General features: G+C 42.2%; 1 protein-coding gene across 1 annotated transcript; it reads right to left on the reverse strand.

The window, feature by feature from the left end:
* Window positions 1-17,719: 17,719 nt before the first annotated feature.
* On the reverse strand, window positions 17,720-24,193 carry LOC140508364 (mucin-16-like). Its single transcript, XM_072616240.1, has 4 exons — window positions 23,961-24,193; window positions 18,999-19,123; window positions 18,276-18,316; window positions 17,720-17,909 (listed from the first exon to the last, which is right to left on the reverse strand). The coding sequence occupies exons 1-4, from the start codon at window positions 24,127-24,129 to the stop codon at window positions 17,720-17,722; spliced, it is 525 nt and encodes a 174-aa protein (XP_072472341.1). The 5' UTR covers window positions 24,130-24,193.
* Between the last annotated feature and the right edge of the window lie 262 nt (window positions 24,194-24,455).

A 24,455-nucleotide genomic window follows, 5' to 3' on the forward strand; every position in this document is an offset into this window, starting at 1 on the left:
TGAAGGCTTGGATGGTCTTCTTCACTTGTATCTGTATTCCCAGTACTTAGCAAACTGTCCAGCACACAGTATGCACTTGATTATGAAAGACTCATTCATTCATTCGTTTATTCTGACTTTGCTATCCTAATTTCACAGATGAGGAAACCTGAGGCTCAGGGAGATTAGATAATTAGCCCAAGGTAACACAGGCAAGAAGCACCAGACAACGTATTTGAACCCAGTGTCCTATCTCTCCAGAACCAATGCTTTTGTCCATTAGAGCATCCCAAGGTCAGGGTAGGGACTGAGAAATCTCACCAGCTGCTGCAAGGTCCTTTTGATGGAACACAAATAGGCAGAACCAGGGTGATCCATGTGGTCTTGGTAGGACAAGCTGGTCCTGATGAAGTTGAATGGTAAAGGCTGCAGGCTGTTTACACCAGCTATTGTAGAAGAGGAAAAAATATCCATGTCTGAACTCTGGGCACATCGAACAAATAGATGTACTGACAAATCTATTCTTATCTTGTCATGGAAGGAAAACTGGTAATCCCTGGCCTCAATAACATCCATTTCAAGATACCCCTACCATTTCCTCAACCTCCCTTGCCTATGCCTCTCATCTGCTAGGAAAATACAGTAAGACACTCCTGAGGAAATGCATACTAAGCTTGCCCTCTGTACCTGAATAATCGTAATTTAAACGAAAAATTCTTTGCCATCATGTGTATTGACTTCTTGGTTACTATACATGGTGTTGCTTGGTGGTTTGGGAACGTGGCTTTCTGAGGTCCCAATCAATGTTTTTTTTCTACCTTCTCTATGGAGCATCTGTTACACTTTGCAATTGACAACTATGCCAGTATATTCACAGTTACCCCCAGTACCGTAAACACTGCCTTAGCGAATCATTTGGCACCATGGACAGGATTCCAGGGGATAAAATTTGGAAATTAACCGTGCAAAGTTTCAAGAGCTAACTGAACTTGGAAGATTTGAGGGGTACATAAAGGAAAAGGGGGTTGACACCTCCCACAAACCTGACAAGAGATTCAGAATTTTTCCATCTGCACCAATAAGATAGAGGCCCAAAAGTTTCAAGGATTATTTGGATATTGGGGACATCATGTACCACATCAAGAACAAAATTTGAACCCTAATAGAAGATTACAATAAAAAACACTGAATTGTCGCTTGGTCACTTGAACAAAGTAACGCTTTTGTGGAAGCATAGACCACGATCCAATTGAGCCTTGATTTATGGCATATTCAACCTGTCTGAAATGTGCCCTTTGGATTTTTGTCTAGGAAACTCCTTTCTTCTGGCATTCAATACACCCCTTTTGAAAAGCAGTGGTTAGCTGCCTGTTGGGCTTTGGTAGAGACTGGACAACTGACTTTGACTCATGGGGTAACATTAATGCTGGCAAATGGATTCAAGACCTGGGTAATGATTACACCAGCTTCTCAAAGAATTGGACAAGTCATTGGAAATGCTATGTTCAAAATACATTTAAATCAACCCTCTATGAATGAATAGCAAACATACCCACTAAGGGAAATGATATACCCTCCGAACCATAGCAAAAGTTGGTATAACCCTTGGCAAAATGGAATGAGGGATTAGAAGGATTAACTGAAGAAAAGGGAAAGGAAGAGTTTACTGATGGTGCAGCAGAATATTAGGGCCTCAGAATACACTGGAAAGCGGTAGCCTCTAAGCCAAGTACTAGGTGGATATTGGAAAGTCCTTGCACAGGTGGAAGGGGTCAATATGCTGAATTTGTGGCAGTGCATCAAGCTGTCAAAACATTCCAAGGAGGACAGAGTGACATATTGACTGATTCATGAATGGTAGCTAATTGCTTAGATACATGGATGCCCATGTGGAAACAAATCACATGTATATATACATATATATAGATATATACATAGATATAGATATAAATATATATAAATATATCTATCTTTATCTATAAATATATATGTATGTTATATATATAAAGATGTAAATGATATACACATGTGTGTGTGTGTATATATATGTATGTATATGTATATATATGTATATGTACTTAGTCATTCACTCCACAGCAGGAAATTTATGTCCTGTCTTCTGTGTGGGTATATGTGCACATGCGTTTGGGAGGAGGTCTTTGAGGGTCACCCTCCCCCACACAAGATGTGGAGGATGTGATCGTTGAACAAAGGGACAAGAGAATTCTCCTGGGAACCTGTCAGCTCTCTACCGTGACAAACATAACAAAGGATCTTGACTTGCTCTCCTCTGCTCTAAAGAGACACAGACAACAGCACACTTTCCCATGGGTTGCCTTGGATTGTCACCAGGCTCTTCTCCATAGTCTTCTGACTTCTAGGAGAAAATCAACACATCAGGATGAAGGACAAACAGAAATGCGACACCTCAGGCATGGCCTGGTCCAACCCTTTCCTGACCAGTAATACCCTCCACCACATCCCCAAGAAGTGGTGATCGACCATTTATTTGACATTCCTCAGGGAAGGCAAACCTTCTCCTTCCTGAAGTAGACCATCCCACCACATGATACGAAATTTTTCTTCACTTCTAGTGGATATTTGCTTCTTTGTAACGTGACACTGTATTGCTCGTTCTACCTTCTGGGTCAAAGCAGAACAAGTCCAGGCACATTTCCCTGTGACAGCCCTTTAACTCCCTGAAGACACTTGAATACTCTGTCTCTTTCATGTACCCTAAGGTTTTCCTTAACCTTTGTTATTTAACACATCACACTGTTGAACCATGTTGAGCTTCAGTCCATTAAATGTCCCAATATTTGTTCAGAAATTCCCAGCCTCTGCTTGTCCATCTTGGACTCATAAAAGGGTTTTGAGAGTACAGACGCAAAATTGTACTATGTCTATTAAATTTCACCTTACTACATCTGAGCCCACCATTCTAGATTAAGATTTGGAATTCCAAATCTGTCATCCAGTAGATCTATTGGTTCTATCTCAAACCCTTGGGGTTAGATGTAAAATCAGTAAACGTGTTTTCTACCTATTCTCTAGCTGTTTTCCTTCCCTAGGTAGCACAGAGACCAAGAAATATCCCTGGGACAATTCACTACACACCTCCTTCCAGGAATAATTACTGACTATTCTTTGGGTCCAGCCATTCTTCCAGTTGTCAACTACTTAGCTGTGATGCCATCTAGTCACCATTTGTCCATACTGTCCATAACATTAGCATGGCAACATTTGACAAACCAATTCCTCTTCTGCTTACTACAAATGTCTTCCACCCTTAAGGGGAGAAAAATACCTTTCACTTGATCCTGTCCTCACCTTCCCCTATTCCTACATGTCTTCTCCCTTTTACAGTCAATCGAGAAAAAAGCTGCTTCTCCCTCTCCTCCTCACTTCTCACCCTCTTGCAATCTGCCTTCTGATCCTACCATTTAACTGAAACTCCCTGAGTTTGACCAATCATCTCTTCATCGCTAAATTCAGTGACTTTTACGCAGTCCTTATTCCTTTGGAAATTTCTATGATACAGACACTGCTGATCACACCGTTTCTCCTCCAGACTCTCTCTTTCATAGCGTTATATGATTTAATTCTTCTCTTGAGGGACACGATGACTGGACATTTCCACACAAAGGTTGCAAACTCATCTTAAACACAACCTGTCCAGAGGGTGATTCAGATGTCTTTCTAAACCCACATCTCAGCATCATCTACCTATTGCTGCTGATGGCACCATGGTGACCCGGTTCACAACACTCACCCTCAACCTTGCTCCCTTGCTTCCAGTTTCCAAAATTGACATCTATTCTATTTCTACAGCACCGCACACATTAACTCACCCAGACACTACCTTCATTCAAGTCCTCATCCCCACTAGCTGGCATGGCCTAGCACAATAGCCTCCACAAACTGGCCTCTCAGATTCTGCCCTCTCGACTTCAGCCCATCTTCCACACACTTGTTAAATTCAAGTTCCCAAAGCCCCGGTCTGGCCATGCCACTCACATCCTTAAGAACCTTCACTGGTCTAAAATTTGCAGACTCCCTTCTTTAAGATTACCCATGGAATAAAATAGAAGTGTCCCTATTTCATATTTTAAGCCAACAACAAATCCAGTTAAAGCCCAATGATCTCTATCCATTTCGTTTACATGTCTCACAGTCATACACTATACATTCTAGCTGTTGTATTTTACCCGTACCTGACATTCCATCTTCTGGCCTTACATAAGTGCTCACACACCCCTGGAAAGCTGTCCATCCTCACTTCCACTGCTAGGAACCCCTCATCCTCTCACTGGTTCACCTGAAACCCTGTCTCCTCGAACCGTTTTCTTGATGTACCCCACTAGAAAGAGAGGTCGTGTATTTGCTGTAAATATATTTCATGTTTTGCTCTTTCTGGATACATGCAAGCTGCTTAAGTTCAAATGCTATTTGAATTTATGAGCTCAGCAAAATGAATGACACTCAATAGACAACCATCCAAAAGATAATTGGTTTGACCTGAATGGAAGTCCACTCCATTTTCACCCTGTTCCTCAGTGAGCCCCTCCCTGCCCAACACCCTCCTCAATTGTAACTGGGAGATTAAACTCGGTATTCAGATGTACTCTGATGCATCCAAAGCATGGTAGGACTAACACTTCTAAAGCTCTGCATGTGAAAAGAGTCTCTGTAAATATATGCACGATACTTTTCAACTAACTTGTGCCATTGTCATTGTACTTGTCATTCATTATGGAGTTTGAAGTATGTGAGAACCCCCACAAAATGCTGTCTAGCCATGTCTCCTCCATTCTGAACTCAATCCATTGATTGAAAGAAACCTAATTCCAAAATCTTATATTCGTCTTCACTCAATTTATTTTGTTAAATGTAACAGCCTGTTTGTCGAGTGAGTTGAGTCCTTACTAGATCCTGATTCTTTGCCGTATGGTAGCTACCTACCAAACAACTCTGTGTCATCTATACATTTGCTTCCTTTTATGTATGACTTCCTTGAAGTTGTTTAGAAATCTGTAGAACCAAACAGCTACTTCCTCAGAGATTGGTGACTGAAACTGACTGAAAAGAAGAAAAGCCAGAACCCACTCTCTGGGGAACTAGGTATGTGTAACATGACTTTGGTGCAATTGTATCGACAAGGGATGAATGAGAAGAAAGTTTGGGCTGCCTGAGGGGCCAAAGCATAATGAAAATGAGAAAAAAGGTAATGTTGGGATTAGAACAAAGAAAAAAGGCATGGGTGCGAAACCTTGCTTCAGTTAGGTAGCTCACCATTTAGGTAGAGGATGTCATTCTTCAGAATATACACGCCCAGCCTGGTGGTGCCATAGGTCTGGTAGTTCAGCTCGCAGGAAAACTTCTCTCTGATCAGAAAGGGTGTGGTAGGATCTTGCCAGCAGTGGCATACAACAGCCACTCTAGTCATGGATCTACACGTCATTGGTCTAGGAAAGGAAATTTTGAAACAATCTCCTAAGACTGGTGCTGACTGCGGTGACAGAGACTTGTGTATTGGGGCAGTGAAACTGGGACGTCAGAGACGTCTGCATAATAGTTGATAGTGCCCCCGAGAGGACCTACAAACCTACAACTGTTCTGGAGAAAGCACTGTGGAAGACACAAAGATCTCCATTCCTGACACTCCATGGCCAAGACAGAGAGGCATGAAACAACTGAGGAATGGGGAAATGCAGGAAAAGGTCACTTTGTGGAGACTTTATATGTATATTGTCTACCGTGAGCCCTACTTATGTGAGTGTAGCCCCAGGACAGAAACCTAGACCTCCAAGTCTTAGCTTCCCAGGTCTCACCTCAGTGAAGTTAGTGTGCTTCCCGAGGAGAAGGGATTCAGCTGCAAGGAAAGGAAAATGTGAGTGAACAAATGGGCCTTGTAAAGATGACGCCCAAAGAATGGAGTAGACTATTGAGGAGGAGGAGGGGGCTTGACATCATAAATCTGGAGCTCCCAAACACCTTAGAAGCTGTCTTCTGACTTGCCTACATACTAAACTGCTTACACTCTGCTCCTGACTCGTTCTATCATACCTCTCTCCCCAACACAATCATCGCCACCGAAATATAAGCTTTCACCTTATCATCCCCGGAACCAGAGCCTTAGGACATTTCTCAAACACTGTGACACAATGCAATCTGGAATATATAATCTGCTGATTTTCCACATTGCCTTAATGTGCTGTCTTCAACCCCTTCCGGGCCCCTTAGAATTCAAGCTCCTTGAAGGCTTGGATGGTCTTCTTCACTTGTATCTGTATTCCCAGTACTTAGCAAACTGTCCAGCACACAGTATGCACTTGATTATGAAAGACTCATTCATTCATTCGTTTATTCTGACTTTGCTATCCTAATTTCACAGATGAGGAAACCTGAGGCTCAGGGAGATTAGATAATTAGCCCAAGGTAACACAGGCAAGAAGCACCAGACAACGTATTTGAACCCAGTGTCCTATCTCTCCAGAACCAATGCTTTTGTCCATTAGAGCATCCCAAGGTCAGGGTAGGGACTGAGAAATCTCACCAGCTGCTGCAAGGTCCTTTTGATGGAACACAAATAGGCAGAACCAGGGTGATCCATGTGGTCTTGGTAGGACAAGCTGGTCCTGATGAAGTTGAATGGTAAAGGCTGCAGGCTGTTTACACCAGCTATTGTAGAAGAGGAAAAAATATCCATGTCTGAACTCTGGGCACATCGAACAAATAGATGTACTGACAAATCTATTCTTATCTTGTCATGGAAGGAAAACTGGTAATCCCTGGCCTCAATAACATCCATTTCAAGGTACCCCTACCATTTCCTCAACCTCCCTTGCCTATGCCTCTCATCTGCTAGGAAAATACAGTAAGACACTCCTGAGGAAATGCATACTAAGCTTGCCCTCTGTACCTGAATAATCGTAATTTAAACGAAAAATTCTTTGCCATCATGTGTATTGACTTCTTGGTTACTATACATGGTGTTGCTTGGTGGTTTGGGAACGTGGCTTTCTGAGGTCCCAATCAATGTTTTTTTTCTACCTTCTCTATGGAGCATCTGTTACACTTTGCAATTGACAACTATGCCAGTATATTCACAGTTACCCCCAGTACCGTAAACACTGCCTTAGCGAATCATTTGGCACCATGGACAGGATTCCAGGGGATAAAATTTGGAAATTAACCGTGCAAAGTTTCAAGAGCTAACTGAACTTGGAATATTTGAGGGGTACATAAAGGAAAAGGGGGTTGACACCTCCCACAAACCTGACAAGAGATTCAGAATTTTTCCATCTGCACCAATAAGATAGAGGCCCAAAAGTTTCAAGGATTATTTGGATATTGGGGACATCATGTACCACATCAAGAACAAAATTTGAACCCTTATAGAAGATTACAATAAAAAACACTGAATTGGCACTTGGTCACTTGAACAAAGTAAAGCTTTTGTGGAAGCATAGACCACGATCCAATTGAGCCTTGATTTATGGCATATTCAACCTGTCTGAAATGTGCCCTTTGGATTTTTGTCTAGGAAACTCCTTTCTTCTGGCATTCAATACACCCCGTTTGAAAAGCAGTGGTTAGCTGCCTGTTGGGCTTTGGTAGAGACTGGACAACTGACTTTGACTCATGGGGTAACATTAATGCTGGCAAATGGATTCAAGACCTGGGTAATGATTACACCAGCTTCTCAAAGAATTGGACAAGTCATTGGAAATGCTATGTTCAAAATACATTTAAATGAACCCTCTATGAATGAATAGCAAACATACCCATTAAGGGAAATGATATACCCTCCGAACCATAGCAAAAGTTGGTATAACCCTTGGCAAAATGGAATGAGGGATTAGAAGGATTAACTGAAGAAAAGGGAAAGGAATAATTTACTGATGGTGCAGCAGAATATTAGGGCCTCAGAATACACTGGAAAGCGGTAGCCTCTAAGCCAAGTACTAGGTGGATATTGGAAAGTCCTTGCACAGGTGGAAGGGGTCAATATGCTGAATTTGTGGCAGTGCATCAAGCTGTCAAAACATTCCAAGGAGGACAGAGTGACATATTGACTGATTCATGAATGGTAGCTAATTGCTTAGATACATGGATGCCCATGTGGAAACAAATCACATGTATATATACATATATATAGATATATACATAGATATAGATATAAATATATATAAATATATCTATCTTTATCTATAAATATATATGTATGTTATATATATAAAGATGTAAATGATATACACATGTGTGTGTGTGTGTGTGTATATATATGTATATATATGTATATGTACTTAGTCATTCACTCCACAGCAGGAAATTTATGTCCTGTCTTCTGTGTGGGTATATGTGCACATGCGTTTGGGAGGAGGTCTTTGAGGGTCACCCTCCCCCACACAAGATGTGGAGGATGTGATCGTTGAACAAAGGGACAAGAGAATTCTCCTGGGAACCTGTCAGCTCTCTACCGTGACAAACATAACAAAGGATCTTGACTTGCTCTCCTCTGCTCTAAAGAGACACAGACAACAGCACACTTTCCCATGGGTTGCCTTGGATTGTCACCAGGCTCTTCTCCATAGTCTTCTGACTTGTAGGAGAAAATCAACACATCAGGATGAAGGACGAACAGAAATGCGACACCTCAGGCATGGCCTGGTCCAACCCTTACCTGACCAGGAATACCCTCCACCACATCCCCAAGAAGTGGTGATCGACCATTTATTTGACATTCCTCAGGGAAGGCAAACCTTCTCCTTCCTGAAGTAGACCATCCCACCACATGATACGAAATTTTTCTTCACTTCTAGTGGATATTTGCTTCTTTGTAACGTGACACTGTATTGCTCGTTCTACCTTCTGGGTCAAAGCAGAACAAGTCCAGGCACATTTCCCTGTGACAGCCCTTTAACTCCCTGAAGACACTTGAATACTCTGTCTCTTTCATGTACCCTAAGGTTTTCCTTAACCTTTGTTATTTAACACATCACACTGTTGAACCATGTTGAGCTTCAGTCCATTAAATGTCCCAATATTTGTTCAGAAATTCCCAGCCTCTGCTTGTCCATCTTGGACTCATAAAAGGGTTTTGAGAGTACAGACGCAAAATTCTACTATGTCTATTAAATTTCACCTTACTACATCTGAGCCCACCATTCTAGCCTAAGATTTGGAATTCCAAATCTGTCATCCAGTAGATCTATTGGTTCTATCTCAAACCCTTGGGGTTAGATGTAAAATCAGTAAACGTGTTTTCTACCTATTCTCTAGCTGTTTTCCTTCCCTAGGTAGCACAGAGACCAAGAAATATCCCTGGGACAATTCACTACACACCTCCTTCCAGGAATAATTACTGACTATTCTTTGGGTCCAGCCATTCTTCCAGTTGTCAACTACTTAGCTGTGATGCCATCTAGTCACCATTTGTCCATACTGTCCATAACATTAGCATGGCAACATTTGACAAACCAATTCCTCTTCTGCTTACTACAAATGTCTTCCACCCTTAGGGGGAGAAAAATACCTTTCACTTGATCCTGTCCTCACCTTCCCCTATTCCTACATGTCTTCTCCCTTTTACAGTCAATCGAGAAAAAAGCTGCTTCTCCCTCTCCTCCTCACTTCTCACCCTCTTGCAATCTGCCTTCTGATCCTACCATTTAACTGAAACTCCCTGAGTTTGACCAATCATCTCTTCATCGCTAAATTCAGTGACTTTTACGCAGTCCTTATTCCTTTGGAAATTTCTATGATACAGACACTGCTGATCACACCGTTTCTCCTCCAGACTCTCTCTTTCATAGCGTTATATGATTTAATTCTTCTCTTGAGGGACACGATGACTGGACATTTCCACACAAAGGTTGCAAACTCATCTTAAACACAACCTGTCCAGAGGGTGATTCAGATGTCTTTCTAAACCCACATCTCAGCATCATCTACCTATTGCTGCTGATGGCACCATGGTGACCCGGTTCACAACACTCACCCTCAGCCTTGCTCCCTTGCCTCCAGTTTCCAAAATTAACATCTATTCTATTTCTACAGCACCGCACACATTAACTCACCCAGACACTACCTTCATTCAAGTCCTCATCCCCACTAGCTGGCATGGCCTAGCACAATAGCCTCCATAAACTGGCCTCTCAGATTCTGCCCTCTAAACTTCAACCATCTTCCACACACTTGTTAAATTCAAGTTCCCAAAGCCCCGGTCTGGCCATGCCACTCACATCCTTAAGAACCTTCACTGGTCTAAAATTTGCAGACTCCCTTCTTTAAGATTACCCATGGAATAAAATAGAAGTGTCCCTATTTCATATTTTAAGCCAACAACAAATCCAGTTAAAGCCCAATGATCTCTATCCATTTCATTTACATGTCTCACAGTCATACACTATACATTCTAGCTGTTGTATTTTACCCGTACCTGACATTCCATCTTCTGGCCTTACATAAGTGCTCACACACCCCTGGAAAGCTGTCCATCCTCACTTCCACTGCTAGGAACCCCTCATCCTCTCACTGGTTCACCTGAAACCCTGTCTCCTCGAACCGTTTTCTTGATGTACCCCACTAGAAAGAGAGGTCGTGTATTTGCTGTAAATATATTTCATGTTTTGCTCTTTCTGGATACATGCAAGCTGCTTAAGTTCAAACGCTATTTGAATTTATGAGCTCAGCAAAATGAATGACACTCAATAGACAACCATCCAAAAGATAATTGGTTTGACCTGAATGGAAGTCCACTCCATTTTCACCCTGTTCCTCAGTGAGCCCCTCCCTGCCCAACACCCTCCTCAATTGTAACTGAGAGATTAAACTCGGTATTCAGATGTACTCTGATGCATCCAAAGCATGGTAGGACTAACACTTCTAAAGCTCTGCATGTGAAAATAGTCTCTGTAAATATATGCACGATACTTTTCAACTAACTTGTGCCATTGTCATTGTACTTGTCATTCATTATGGAGTTTGAAGTATGTGAGAACCCCCACAAAATGCTGTCTAGCCATGTCTCCTCCATTCTGAACTCAATCCATTGATTGAAAGAAACCTAATTCCAAAATCTTATATTCGTCTTCACTCAATTTATTTTGTTAAATGTAACAGCCTGTTTGTCGAGTGAGTTGAGTCCTTACCAGATCCTGTTTCTTTGCCGTATGGTAGCTACCTACCAAACAACTCTGTGTCATCTATACATTTGCTTCCTTTTATGTATGACTTCCTTGAAGTTGTTTAGAAATCTGTAGAACCAAACAGCTACTTCCTCAGAGATTGGTGACTGAAACTGACTGAAAAGAAGAAAAGCCAGAACCCACTCTCTGGGGAACTAGGTATGTGTAACATGACTTTGGTGCAATTGTATCGACAAGGGATGAATGAGAAGAAAGTTTGGGCTGCCTGAGGGGCCAAAGCATAATGAAAATGAGAAAAAAGGTAATGTTGGGATTAGATCAAAGAAAAAATGCATGGGTGCGAAACCTTGCTTCAGTTAGGTAGCTCACCATTTAGGTAGAGGATGTCATTCTTCAGAATATACACGCCCAGCCTGGTGGTGCCATAGGTCTGGTAGTTCAGCTCGCAGGAATACTTCTCTCTGATCACAAAGGGTGTGGTAGGATCTTGCCAGCAGTGGCATACAACAGCCACTCTAGTCATGGATCTACACGTCATTGGTCTAGGAAAGGAAATTTTGAAACAATCTCCTAAGACTGGTGCTGACTGCGGTGACAGAGACTTGTGTATTGGGGCAGTGAAACTGGGACGTCAGAGACGTCAGGATAATAGTTGATAGTGTCCCCGAGAGGACCTACAAACCTACAACTGTTCTGGAGAAAGCACTGTGGAAGACACAAAGATCTCCATTCCTGACACTCCATGGCCAAGACAGAGAGGCATGAAACAACTGAGGAATGGGGCAATGCAGGAAAAGGTCACTTTGTGGAGACTTTATATGTATATTGTCTACCGTGAGCCCTACTTATGTGAGTGTAGCCCCAGGACAGAAACCTAGACCTCCAAGTCTTAGCTTCCCAGGTCTCACCTCAGTGAAGTTAGTGTGCTTCCCGAGGAGAAGGGATTCAGCTGCAAGGAAAGGAAAATGTGAGTGAACAAATGGGCCTTGTAAAGATGACGCCCAAAGAATGGAGTAGACTATTGAGGAGGAGGAGGGGGCTTGACATCATAAATCTGGAGCTCCCAAACACCTTAGAAGCTGTCTTCTGACTTGCCTACATACTAAACTGCTTACACTCTGCTCCTGACTCGTTCTATCATACCTCTCCCCAACACAATCATCGCCACCGAAATATAAGCTTTCACCTTATCATCCCCGGAACCAGAGCCTTAGGACATTTCTCAAACACTGTGACACAATGCAATCTGGAATATATAATCTGCTGATTTTCCACATTGCCTTAATGTGCTGTCTTCAACCCCTTCAGGGCCCCTTAGAATTCAAGCTCCTTGAAGGCTTGGATGGTCTTCTTCACTTGTATCTGTATTCCCAATACTTAGCAAACTGTCCAGCACACAGTATGCACTTGATTATGAAAGACTCATTCATTCATTCGTTTATTCTGACTTTGCTATCCTAATTTCACAGATGAGGAAACCTGAGGCTCAGGGAGATTAGATAATTAGCCCAAGGTAACACAGGCAAGAAGCACCAGACAACGTATTTGAACCCAGTGTCCTATCTCTCCAGAACCAATGCTTTTGTCCATTAGAGCATCCCAAGGTCAGGGTAGGGACTGAGAAATCTCACCAGCTGCTGCAAGGTCCTTTTGATGGAACACAAATAGGCAGAACCAGGGTGATCCATGTGGTCTTGGTAGGACAAGCTGGTCCTGATGAAGTTGAATGGTAAAGGCTGCAGGCTGTTTACACCAGCTATTGTAGAAGAGGAAAAAATATCCATGTCTGAACTCTGGGCACATCGAACAAATAGATGTACTGACAAATCTATTCTTATCTTGTCATGGAAGGAAAACTGGTAATCCCTGGCCTCAATAACATCCATTTCAAGGTACCCCTACCATTTCCTCAACCTCCCTTGCCTATGCCTCTCATCTGCTAGGAAAATACAGTAAGACACTCCTGAGGAAATGCATACTAAGCTTGCCCTCTGTACCTGAATAATCGTAATTTAAACGAAAAATTCTTTGCCATCATGTGTATTGACTTCTTGGTTACTATACATGGTGTTGCTTGGTGGTTTGGGAACGTGGCTTTCTGAGGTCCCAATCAATGTTTTTTTTCTACCTTCTCTATGGAGCATCTGTTACACTTTGCAATTGACAACTATGCCAGTATATTCACAGTTACCCCCAGTACCGTAAACACTGCCTTAGCGATTCATTTGGCACCATGGACAGGATTCCAGGGGATAAAATTTGGAAATTAACCGTGCAAAGTTTCAAGAGCTAACTGAACTTGGAAAATTTGAGGGGTACATAAAGGAAAAGGGGGTTGACACCTCCCACAAACCTGACAAGAGATTCAGAATTTTTCCATCTGCACCAATAAGATAGAGGCCCAAAAGTTTCAAGGATTATTTGGATATTGGGGACATCATGTACCACATCAAGAACAAAATTTGAACCCTTATAGAAGATTACAATAAAAAACACTGAATTGGCACTTGGTCACTTGAACAAAGTAAAGCTTTTGTGGAAGCATAGACCACGATCCAATTGAGCCTTGATTATGGCATATTCAACCTGTCTGAAATGTGCCCTTTGGATTTTTGTCTAGGAAACTCCTTTCTTCTGACATTCAATACACCCCGTTTGAAAAGCAGTGGTTAGCTGCCTGTTGGGCTTTGGTAGAGACTGGACAACTGACTTTGACTCATGGGGTAACATTAATGCTGGCAAATGGATTCAAGACCTGGGTAATGATTACACCAGCTTCTCAAAGAATTGGACAAGTCATTGGAAATGCTATGTTCAAAATACATTTAAATCAACCCTCTATGAATGAATAGCAAACATACCCATTAAGGGAAATGATATACCCTCCGAACCATAGCAAAAGTTGGTATAACCCTTGGCAAAATGGAATGAGGGATTAGAAGGATTAACTGAAGAAAAGGGAAAGGAATAATTTACTGATGGTGCAGCAGAATATTAGGGCCTCAGAATACACTGGAAAGCGGTAGCCTCTAAGCCAAGTACTAGGTGGATATTGGAAAGTCCTTGCACAGGTGGAAGGGGTCAATATGCTGAATTTGTGGCAGTGCATCAAGCTGTCAAAACATTCCAAGGAGGACAGAGTGACATATTGACTGATTCATGAATGGTAGCTAATTGCTTAGATACATGGATGCCCATGTGGAAACAAATCACATGTATATATACATATATATAGATATATACATAGATATAGATATGAATATATATAAATATATCTATCTTTATCTATAAATATATATGTATGTTATATATATAAAGATGTAAATGATATACACATGTGTGTGTGTGTGTGTGTATATATGTATATATATGTATATATATGTATATGTACTTAGTCATTCACTCCACAGCAGGAAATTTATGTCCTGTCTTCTGTGTGGGTATATGTGCACATGCGTTTGGGAGGAGGTCTTTGAGGGTCACCCTCCCCCACACAAGATGTGGAGGATGTGATCGTTGAACAAAGGGACAAGAGAATTCTCCTGGGAACCTGTCAGCTCTCTACCGTGACAAACATAACAAAGGATCTTGACTTGCTCTCCTCTGCTCTAAAGAGACACAGACAACAGCACACTTTCCCATGGGTTGCCTTGGATTGTCACCAGGCTCTTCTCCATAGTCTTCTGACTTCTAGGAGAAAATCAACACATCAGGATGAAGGACGAACAGAAATGCGACACCTCAGGCATGGCCTGGTCCAACCCTTACCTGACCAGGAATACCCTCCACCACATCCCCAAGAAGTGGTGATCGACCATTTATTTGACATTCCTCAGGGAAGGCAAACCTTCTCCTTCCTGAAGTAGACCATCCCACCACATGATACAAAATTTTTCTTCACTTCTAGTGGATATTTGCTTCTTTGTAACGTGACACTGTATTGTTCGTTCTACCTTCTGGGTCAAAGCAGAACAAGTCCAGGCACATTTCCCTGTGACAGCCCTTTAACTCCCTGAAGACACTTGAATACTCTGTCTCTTTCATGTACCCTAAGGTTTTCCTTAACCTTTGTTATTTAACACATCACACTGTTGAACCATGTTGAGCTTCAGTCCATTAAATGTCCCAATATTTGTTCAGAAATTCCCAGCCTCTGCTTGTCCATCTTGGACTCATAAAAGGGTTTTGAGAGTACAGACGCAAAATTGTACTATGTCTATTAAATTTCACCTTACTACATCTGAGCCCACCATTCTAGCCTAAGATTTGGAATTCCAAATCTGTCATCCAGTAGATCTATTGGTTCTATCTCAAACCCTTGGGGTTAGATGTAAAATCAGTAAACGTGTTTTCTACCTATTCTCTAGCTGTTTTCCTTCCCTAGGTAGCACAGAGACCAAGAAATATCCCTGGGACAATTCACTACACACCTCCTTCCAGGAATAATTACTGACTATTCTTTGGGTCCAGCCATTCTTCCAGTTGTCAACTACTTAGCTGTGATGCCATCTAGTCACCATTTGTCCATACTGTCCATAACATTAGCATGGCAACATTTGACAAACCAATTCCTCTTCTGCTTACTACAAATGTCTTCCACCCTTAAGGGGAGAAAAATACCTTTCACTTGATCCTGTCCTCACCTTCCCCTGTTCCTACATGTCTTCTCCCTTTTACAGTCAATCGAGAAAAAAGCTGCTTCTCCCTCTCCTCCTCACTTCTCACCCTCTTGCAATCTGCCTTCTGATCCTACCATTTAACTGAAACTCCCTGAGTTTGACCAATCATCTCTTCATCGCTAAATTCAGTGACTTTTACGCAGTCCTTATTCCTTTGGAAATTTCTATGATACAGACACTGCTGATCACACCGTTTCTCCTCCAGACTCTCTCTTTCATAGCGTTATATGATTTAATTCTTCTCTTGAGGGACACGATGACTGGACATTTCCACACAAAGGTTGCAAACTCATCTTAAACACAACCTGTCCAGAGGGTGATTCAGATGTCTTTCTAAACCCACATCTCAGCATCATCTACCTATTGCTGCTGATGGCACCATGGTGACCCGGTTCACAACACTCACCCTCAGCCTTGCTCCCTTGCCTCCAGTTTCCAAAATTGACATCTATTCTATTTCTACAGCACCGCACACATTAACTCACCCAGACACTACCTTCATTCAAGTCCTCATCCCCACTAGCTGGCATGGCCTAGCACAATAGCCTCCACAAACTGGCCTCTCAGATTCTGCCCTCTAAACTTCAACCATCTTCCACACACTTGTTAAATTCAAGTTCTCAAAGCCCCGGTCTGGCCATGCCACTCACATCCTTAAGAACCTTCACTGGTCTAAAATTTGCAGACTGCCTTCTTTAAGATTACCCATGGAATAAAATAGAAGTGTCCCTATTTCATATTTTAAGCCAACAACAAATCCAGTTAAAGCCCAATGATCTCTATCCATTTCATTTACATGTCTCACAGTCATACACTATACATTCTAGCTGTTGTATTTTACCCGTACCTGACATTCCATCTTCTGGCCTTACATAAGTGCTCACACACCCCTGGAAAGCTGTCCATCCTCACTTCCACTGCTAGGAACCCCTCATCCTCTCACTGGTTCACCTGAAACCCTGTCTCCTCGAACCATTTTCTTGATGTACCCCACTAGAAAGAGAGGTCGTGTATTTGCTGTAAATATATTTCATGTTTTGCTCTTTCTGGATACATGCAAGCTGCTTAAGTTCAAATGCTATTTGAATTTATGAGCTCAGCAAAATGAATGACACTCAATAGACAACCATCCAAAAGATAATTGGTTTGACCTGAATGGAAGTCCACTCCATTTTCACCCTGTTCCTCAGTGAGCCCCTCCCTGCCCAACACCCTCCTCAATTGTAACTGAGAGATTAAACTCGGTATTCAGATGTACTCTGATGCATCCAAAGCATGGTAGGACTAACACTTCTAAAGCTCTGCATGTGAAAAGAGTCTCTGTAAATATATGCACGATACTTTTCAACTAACTTGTGCCATTGTCATTGTACTTGTCATTCATTATGGAGTTTGAAGTATGTGAGAACCCCCACAAAATGCTGTCTAGCCATGTCTCCTCCATTCTGAACTCAATCCATTGATTGAAAGAAACCTAATTCCAAAATCTTATATTCGTCTTCACTCAATTTATTTTGTTAAATGTAACAGCCTGTTTGTCGAGTGAGTTGAGTCCTTACTACATCCTGTTTCTTTGCCGTATGGTAGCTACCTACCAAACAACTCTGTGTCATCTATACATTTGCTTCCTTTGATGTATGACTTCCTTGAAGTTGTTTAGAAATCTGTAGAACCAAACAGCTACTTCCTCAGAGATTGGTGACTGAAACTGACTGAAAAGAAGAAAAGCCAGAACCCACTCTCTGGGGAACTAGGTATGTGTAACATGACTTTGGTGCAATTGTATCGACAAGGGATGAATGAGAAGAAAGTTTGGGCTGCCTGAGGGGCCAAAGCATAATGAAAATGAGAAAAGAGGTAATGTTGGGATTAGAACAAAGAAAAAAGGCATGGGTGCGAAACCTTGCTTCAGTTAGGTAGCTCACCATTTAGGTAGAGGATGTCATTCTTCAGAATATACACGCCCAGCCTGGTGGTGCCATAGGTCTGGTAGTTCAGCTCGCAGGAAAACTTCTCTCTGATCAGAAAGGGTGTGGTAGGATCTTGCCAGCAGTGGCATACAACAGCCACTCTAGTCATGGATCTACACGTCATTGGTCTAGGAAAGGAAATTTTGATACAATCTCCTAAGACTGGTGCTGACTGCGGTGACAGAGACTTGTGTATTGGGGCAGTGAAACTGGGACGTCAGAGACGTCAGGATAATAGTTGATAGTGCCCCCGAGAGGACCTACAAACCTACAACTGTTCTGGAGAAAGCACTGTGGAAGACACAAAGATCTCCATTCCTGACACTCCATGGCCAAGAGAGAGAGGCATGAAACAACTGAGGAATGGGGAAATGCAGGAAAAGGTCACTTTGTGGAGACTTTATATGTATATTGTCTACCGTGAGCCCTACTTATGTGAGTGTAGCCCCAGGACAGAAACCTAGACCTCCAAGTCTTAGCTTCCCAGGTCTCACCTCAGTGAAGTTAGTGTGCTTCCCGAGGAGAAGGGATTCAGCTGCAAGGAAAGGAAAATGTGAGTGAACAAATGGGCCTTGTAAAGATGACGCCCAAAGAATGGAGTAGACTATTAAGGAGGAGGAGGGGGCTTGACATCATAAATCTGGAGCTCCCAAACACCTTAGAAGCTGTCTTCTGACTTGCCTACATACTAAACTGCTTACACTCTGCTCCTGACTCGTTCTATCATACCTCTCCCCAACACAATCATCGCCACCGAAATATAAGCTTTCACCTTATCATCCCCGGAACCAGAGCCTTAGGACATTTCTCAAACACTGTGACACAATGCAATCTGGAATATATAATCTGCTGATTTTCCACATTGCCTTAATGTGCTGTCTTCAACCCCTTCCGGGCCCCTTAGAATTCAAGCTCCTTGAAGGCTTGGATGGTCTTCTTCACTTGTATCTGTATTCCCAGTACTTAGCAAACTGTCCAGCACACAGTATACACTTGATTATGAAAGACTCATTCATTCATTCGTTTATTCTGACTTTGCTATCCTAATTTCACAGATGAGGAAACCTGAGGCTCAGGGAGATTAGATAATTAGCCCAAGGTAACACAGGCAAGAAGCACCAGACAACGTATTTGAACCCAGTGTCCTATCTCTCCAGAACCAATGCTTTTGTCCATTAGAGCATCCCAAGGTCAGGGTAGGGACTGAGAAATCTCACCAGCTGCTGCAAGGTCCTTTTGATGGAACACAAATAGGCAGAACCAGGGTGATCCATGTGGTCTTGGTAGGACAAGCTGGTCCTGATGAAGTTGAATGGTAAAGGCTGCAGGCTGTTTACACCAGCTATTGTAGAAGAGGAAAAAATATCCATGTCTGAACTCTGGGCACATCGAACAAATAGATGTACTGACAAATCTATTCTTCTCTTGTCATGGAAGGAAAACTGGTAATCCCTGGCCTCAATAACATCCATTTCAAGGTACCCCTACCATTTCCTCAACCTCCCTTGCCTATGCCTCTCATCTGCTAGGAAAATACAGTAAGACACTCCTGAGGAAATGCATACTAAGCTTGCCCTCTGTACCTGAATAATCGTAATTTAAACGAAAAATTCTTTGCCATCATGTGTATTGACTTCTTGGTTACTATACATGGTGTTGCTTGGTGGTTTGGGAACGTGGCTTTCTGAGGTCCCAATCAATGTTTTTTTTCTACCTTCTCTATGGAGCATCTGTTACACTTTGCAATTGACAACTATGCCAGTATATTCACAGTTACCCCCAGTACCGTAAACACTGCCTTAGCGATTCATTTGGCACCATGGACAGGATTCCAGGGGATAAAATTTGGAAATTAACCGTGCAAAGTTTCAAGAGCTAACTGAACTTGGAAAATTTGAGGGGTACATAAAGGAAAAGGGGGTTGACACCTCCCACAAACCTGACAAGAGATTCAGAATTTTTCCATCTGCACCAATAAGATAGAGGCCCAAAAGTTTCAAGGATTATTTGGATATTGGGGACATCATGTACCACATCAAGAACAAAATTTGAACCCTTATAGAAGATTACAATAAAAAACACTGAATTGGCGCTTGGTCACTTGAACAAAGTAAAGCTTTTGTGGAAGCATAGACCATGATACAATTGAGCCTTGATTTATGGCATATTCAACCTGTCTGAAATGTGCCCTTTGGATTTTTGTCTAGGAAACTCCTTTCTTCTGGCATTCAATACACCCCTTTTGAAAAGCAGTGGTTAGCTGCCTGTTGGGCTTTGGTAGAGACTGGACAACTGACTTTGACTCATGGGGTAACATTAATGCTGGCAAATGGATTCAAGACCTGGGTAATGATTACACCAGCTTCTCAAAGAATTGGACAAGTCATTGGAAATGCTATGTTCAAAATACATTTAAATGAACCCTCTATGAATGAATAGCAAACATACCCACTAAGGGAAATGATATACCCTCCGAACCATAGCAAAAGTTGGTATAACCCTTGGCAAAATGGAATGAGGGATTAGAAGGATTAACTGAAGAAAAGGGAAAGGAAGAGTTTACTGATGGTGCAGCAGAATATTAGGGCCTCAGAATACACTGGAAAGCGGTAGCCTCTAAGCCAAGTACTAGGTGGATATTGGAAAGTCCTTGCACAGGTGGAAGGGGTCAATATGCTGAATTTGTGGCAGTGCATCAAGCTGTCAAAACATTCCAAGGAGGACAGAGTGACATATTGACTGATTCATGAATGGTAGCTAATTGCTTAGATACATGGATGCCCATGTGGAAACAAATCACATGTATATATACATATATATAGATATATACATAGATATAGATATGAATATATATAAATATATCTATCTTTATCTATAAATATATATGTATGTTATATATATAAAGATGTAAATGATATACACATGTGTGTGTGTGTGTGTGTATATATGTATATATATGTATATGTACTTAGTCATTCACTCCACAGCAGGAAATTTATGTCCTGTCTTCTGTGTGGGTATATGTGCACATGCGTTTGGGAGGAGGTCTTTGAGGGTCACCCTCCCCCACACAAGATGTGGAGGATGTGATCGTTGAACAAAGGGACAAGAGAATTCTCCTGGGAACCTGTCAGCTCTCTACCGTGACAAACATAACAAAGGATCTTGACTTGCTGTCCTCTGCTCTAAAGAGACACAGACAACCGCACACTTTCCCATGGGTTGCCTTGGATTGTCACCAGGCTCTTCTCCATAGTCTTCTCACTTCTAGGAGAAAATCAACACATCAGGATGAAGGACGAACAGAAATGCGACACCTCAGGCATGGCCTGGTCCAACCCTTACCTGACCAGGAATACCCTCCACCACATCCCCAAGAAGTGGTGATCGACCATTTATTTGACATTCCTCAGGGAAGGCAAACCTTCTCCTTCCTGAAGTAGACCATCCCACCACATGATACGAAATTTTTCTTCACTTCTAGTGGATATTTGCTTCTTTGTAACGTGACACTGTATTGCTCGTTCTACCTTCTGGGTCAAAGCAGAACAAGTCCAGGCACATTTCCCTGTGACAGCCCTTTAACTCCCTGAAGACACTTGAATACTCTGTCTCTTTCATGTACCCTAAGGTTTTCCTTAACCTTTGTTATTTAACACATCACACTGTTGAACCATGTTGAGCTTCAGTCCATTAAATGTCCCAATATTTGTTCAGAAATTCCCAGCCTCTGCTTGTCCATCTTGGACTCATAAAAGGGTTTTGAGTACAGACGCAAAATTCTACTATGTCTATTAAATTTCACCTTACTACATCTGAGCCCACCATTCTAGCCTATGATTTGGAATTCCAAATCTGTCATCCAGTAGATCTATTGGTTCTATCTCAAACCCTTGGGGTTAGATGTAAAATCAGTAAACGTGTTTTCTACCTATTCTCTAGCTGTTTTCCTTCCCTAGGTAGCACAGAGACCAAGAAATATCCCTGGGACAATTCACTACACACCTCCTTCCAGGAATAATTACTGACTATTCTTTGGGTCCAGCCATTCTTCCAGTTGTTAACTACTTAGCTGTGATGCCATCTAGTCACCATTTGTCCATACTGTCCATAACATTAGCATGGCAACATTTGACAAACCAATTCCTCTTCTGCTTACTACAAATGTCTTCCACCCTTAAGGGGAGAAAAATACCTTTCACTTGATCCTGTCCTCACCTTCCCCTATTCCTACATGTCTTCTCCCTTTTACAGTCAATCGAGAAAAAAGCTGCTTCTCCCTCTCCTCCTCACTTCTCACCCTCTTGCAATCTGCCTTCTGATCCTACCATTTAACTGAAACTCCCTGAGTTTGACCAATCATCTCTTCATCGCTAAATTCAGTGACTTTTACGCAGTCCTTATTCCTTTGGAAATTTCTATGATACAGACACTGCTGATCACACCGTTTCTCCTCCAGACTCTCTCTTTCATAGCGTTATATGATTTAATTCTTCTCTTGAGGGACACGATGACTGGACATTTCCACACAAAGGTTGCAAACTCATCTTAAACACAACCTGTCCAGAGGGTGATTCAGATGTCTTTCTAAACCCACATCTCAGCATCATCTACCTATTGCTGCTGATGGCACCATGGTGACCCGGTTCACAACACTCACCCTCAGCCTTGCTCCCTTGCCTCCAGTTTCCAAAATTAACATCTATTCTATTTCTACAGCACCGCACACATTAACTCACCCAGACACTACCTTCATTCAAGTCCTCATCCCCACTAGCTGGCATGGCCTAGCACAATAGCCTCCACAAACTGGCCTCTCAGATTCTGCCCTCTAAACTTCAACCATCTTCCACACACTTGTTAAATTCAAGTTCCCAAAGCCCCGGTCTGGCCATGCCACTCACATCCTTAAGAACCTTCACTGGTCTAAAATTTGCAGACTCCCTTCTTTAAGATTAGCCATGGAATAAAATAGAAGTGTCCCTATTTCATATTTTAAGCCAACAACAAATCCAGTTAAAGCCCAATGATCTCTATCCATTTCATTTACATGTCTCACAGTCATACACTATACATTCTAGCTGTTGTATTTTACCCGTACCTGACATTCCATCTTCTGGCCTTACATAAGTGCTCACACACCCCTGGAAAGCTGTCCATCCTCACTTCCACTGCTAGGAACCCCTCATCCTCTCACTGGTTCACCTGAAACCCTGTCTCCTCGAACCGTTTTCTTGATGTACCCCACTAGAAAGAGAGGTCGTGTATTTGCTGTAAATATATTTCATGTTTTGCTCTTTCTGGATACATGCAAGCTGCTTAAGTTCAAATGCTATTTGAATTTATGAGCTCAGCAAAATGAATGACACTCAATAGACAACCATCCAAAAGATAATTGGTTTGACCTGAATGGAAGTCCACTCCATTTTCACCCTGTTCCTCAGTGAGCCCCTCCCTGCCCAACACCCTCCTCAATTGTAACTGAGAGATTAAACTCGGTATTCAGATGTACTCTGATGCATCCAAAGCATGGTAGGACTAACACTTCTAAAGCTCTGCATGTGAAAAGAGTCTCTGTAAATATATGCACGATACTTTTCAACTAACTTGTGCCATTGTCATTGTACTTGTCATTCATTATGGAGTTTGAAGTATGTGAGAACCCCCACAAAATGCTGTCTAGCCATGTCTCCTCCATTCTGAACTCAATCCATTGATTGAAAGAAACCTAATTCCAAAATCTTATATTCGTCTTCACTCAATTTATTTTGTTAAATGTAACAGCCTGTTTGTCGAGTGAGTTGAGTCCGTACTAGATCCTGTTTCTTTGCCGTATGGTAGCTACCTACCAAACAACTCTGTGTCATCTATACATTTGCTTCCTTTTATGTATGACTTCCTTGAAGTTGTTTAGAAATCTGTAGAACCAAACAGCTACTTCCTCAGAGATTGGTGACTGAAACTGACTGAAAAGAAGAAAAGCCAGAACCCACTCTCTGGGGAACTAGGTATGTGTAACATGACTTTGGTGCAATTGTATCGACAAGGGATGAATGAGAAGAAAGTTTGGGCTGCCTGAGGGGCCAAAGCATAATGAAAATGAGAAAAGAGGTAATGTTGGGATTAGAACAAAGAAAAAAGGCATGGGTGCGAAACCTTGCTTCAGTTAGGTAGCTCACCATTTAGGTAGAGGATGTCATTCTTCAGAATATACACGCCCAGCCTGGTGGTGCCATAGGTCTGGTAGTTCAGCTCGCAGGAAAACTTCTCTCTGATCAGAAAGGGTGTGGTAGGATCTTGCCAGCAGTGGCATACAACAGCCACTCTAGTCATGGATCTACACGTCATTGGTCTAGGAAAGGAAATTTTGATACAATCTCCTAAGACTGGTGCTGACTGCGGTGACAGAGACTTGTGTATTGGGGCAGTGAAACTGGGACGTCAGAGACGTCTGCATAATAGTTGATAGTGCCCCCGAGAGGACCTACAAACCTACAACTGTTCTGGAGAAAGCACTGTGGAAGACACAAAGATCTCCATTCCTGACACTCCATGGCCAAGACAGAGAGGCATGAAACAACTGAGGAATGGGGCAATGCAGGAAAAGGTCACTTTGTGGAGACTTTATATGTATATTGTCTACCGTGAGCCCTACTTATGTGAGTGTAGCCCCA

This window comes from Notamacropus eugenii, chromosome 1 (genome assembly GCF_028372415.1).
Source record: "Notamacropus eugenii isolate mMacEug1 chromosome 1, mMacEug1.pri_v2, whole genome shotgun sequence".
NCBI classification, from domain to species: Eukaryota; Metazoa; Chordata; class Mammalia; order Diprotodontia; family Macropodidae; genus Notamacropus; species Notamacropus eugenii.

Coding starts and splice junctions, on each gene's coding strand:
- LOC140508364 (XM_072616240.1), bottom strand. CDS start 24,129: ATGACGTGTAGATCCATGACTAGAGTGGCTGTTGTATGCCACTGCTGG. Junction 19,124..23,960: donor TGACATCCTCTACCTAAATG/GTGAGCTACCTA, acceptor CTTCTACAATAG/CTGGTGTAAACAGCCTGCAG. Junction 17,910..18,275: donor AGCACACTAACTTCACTGAG/GTGAGACCTGGG, acceptor TTCCTTTCCTAG/ACCAATGACGTGTAGATCCA.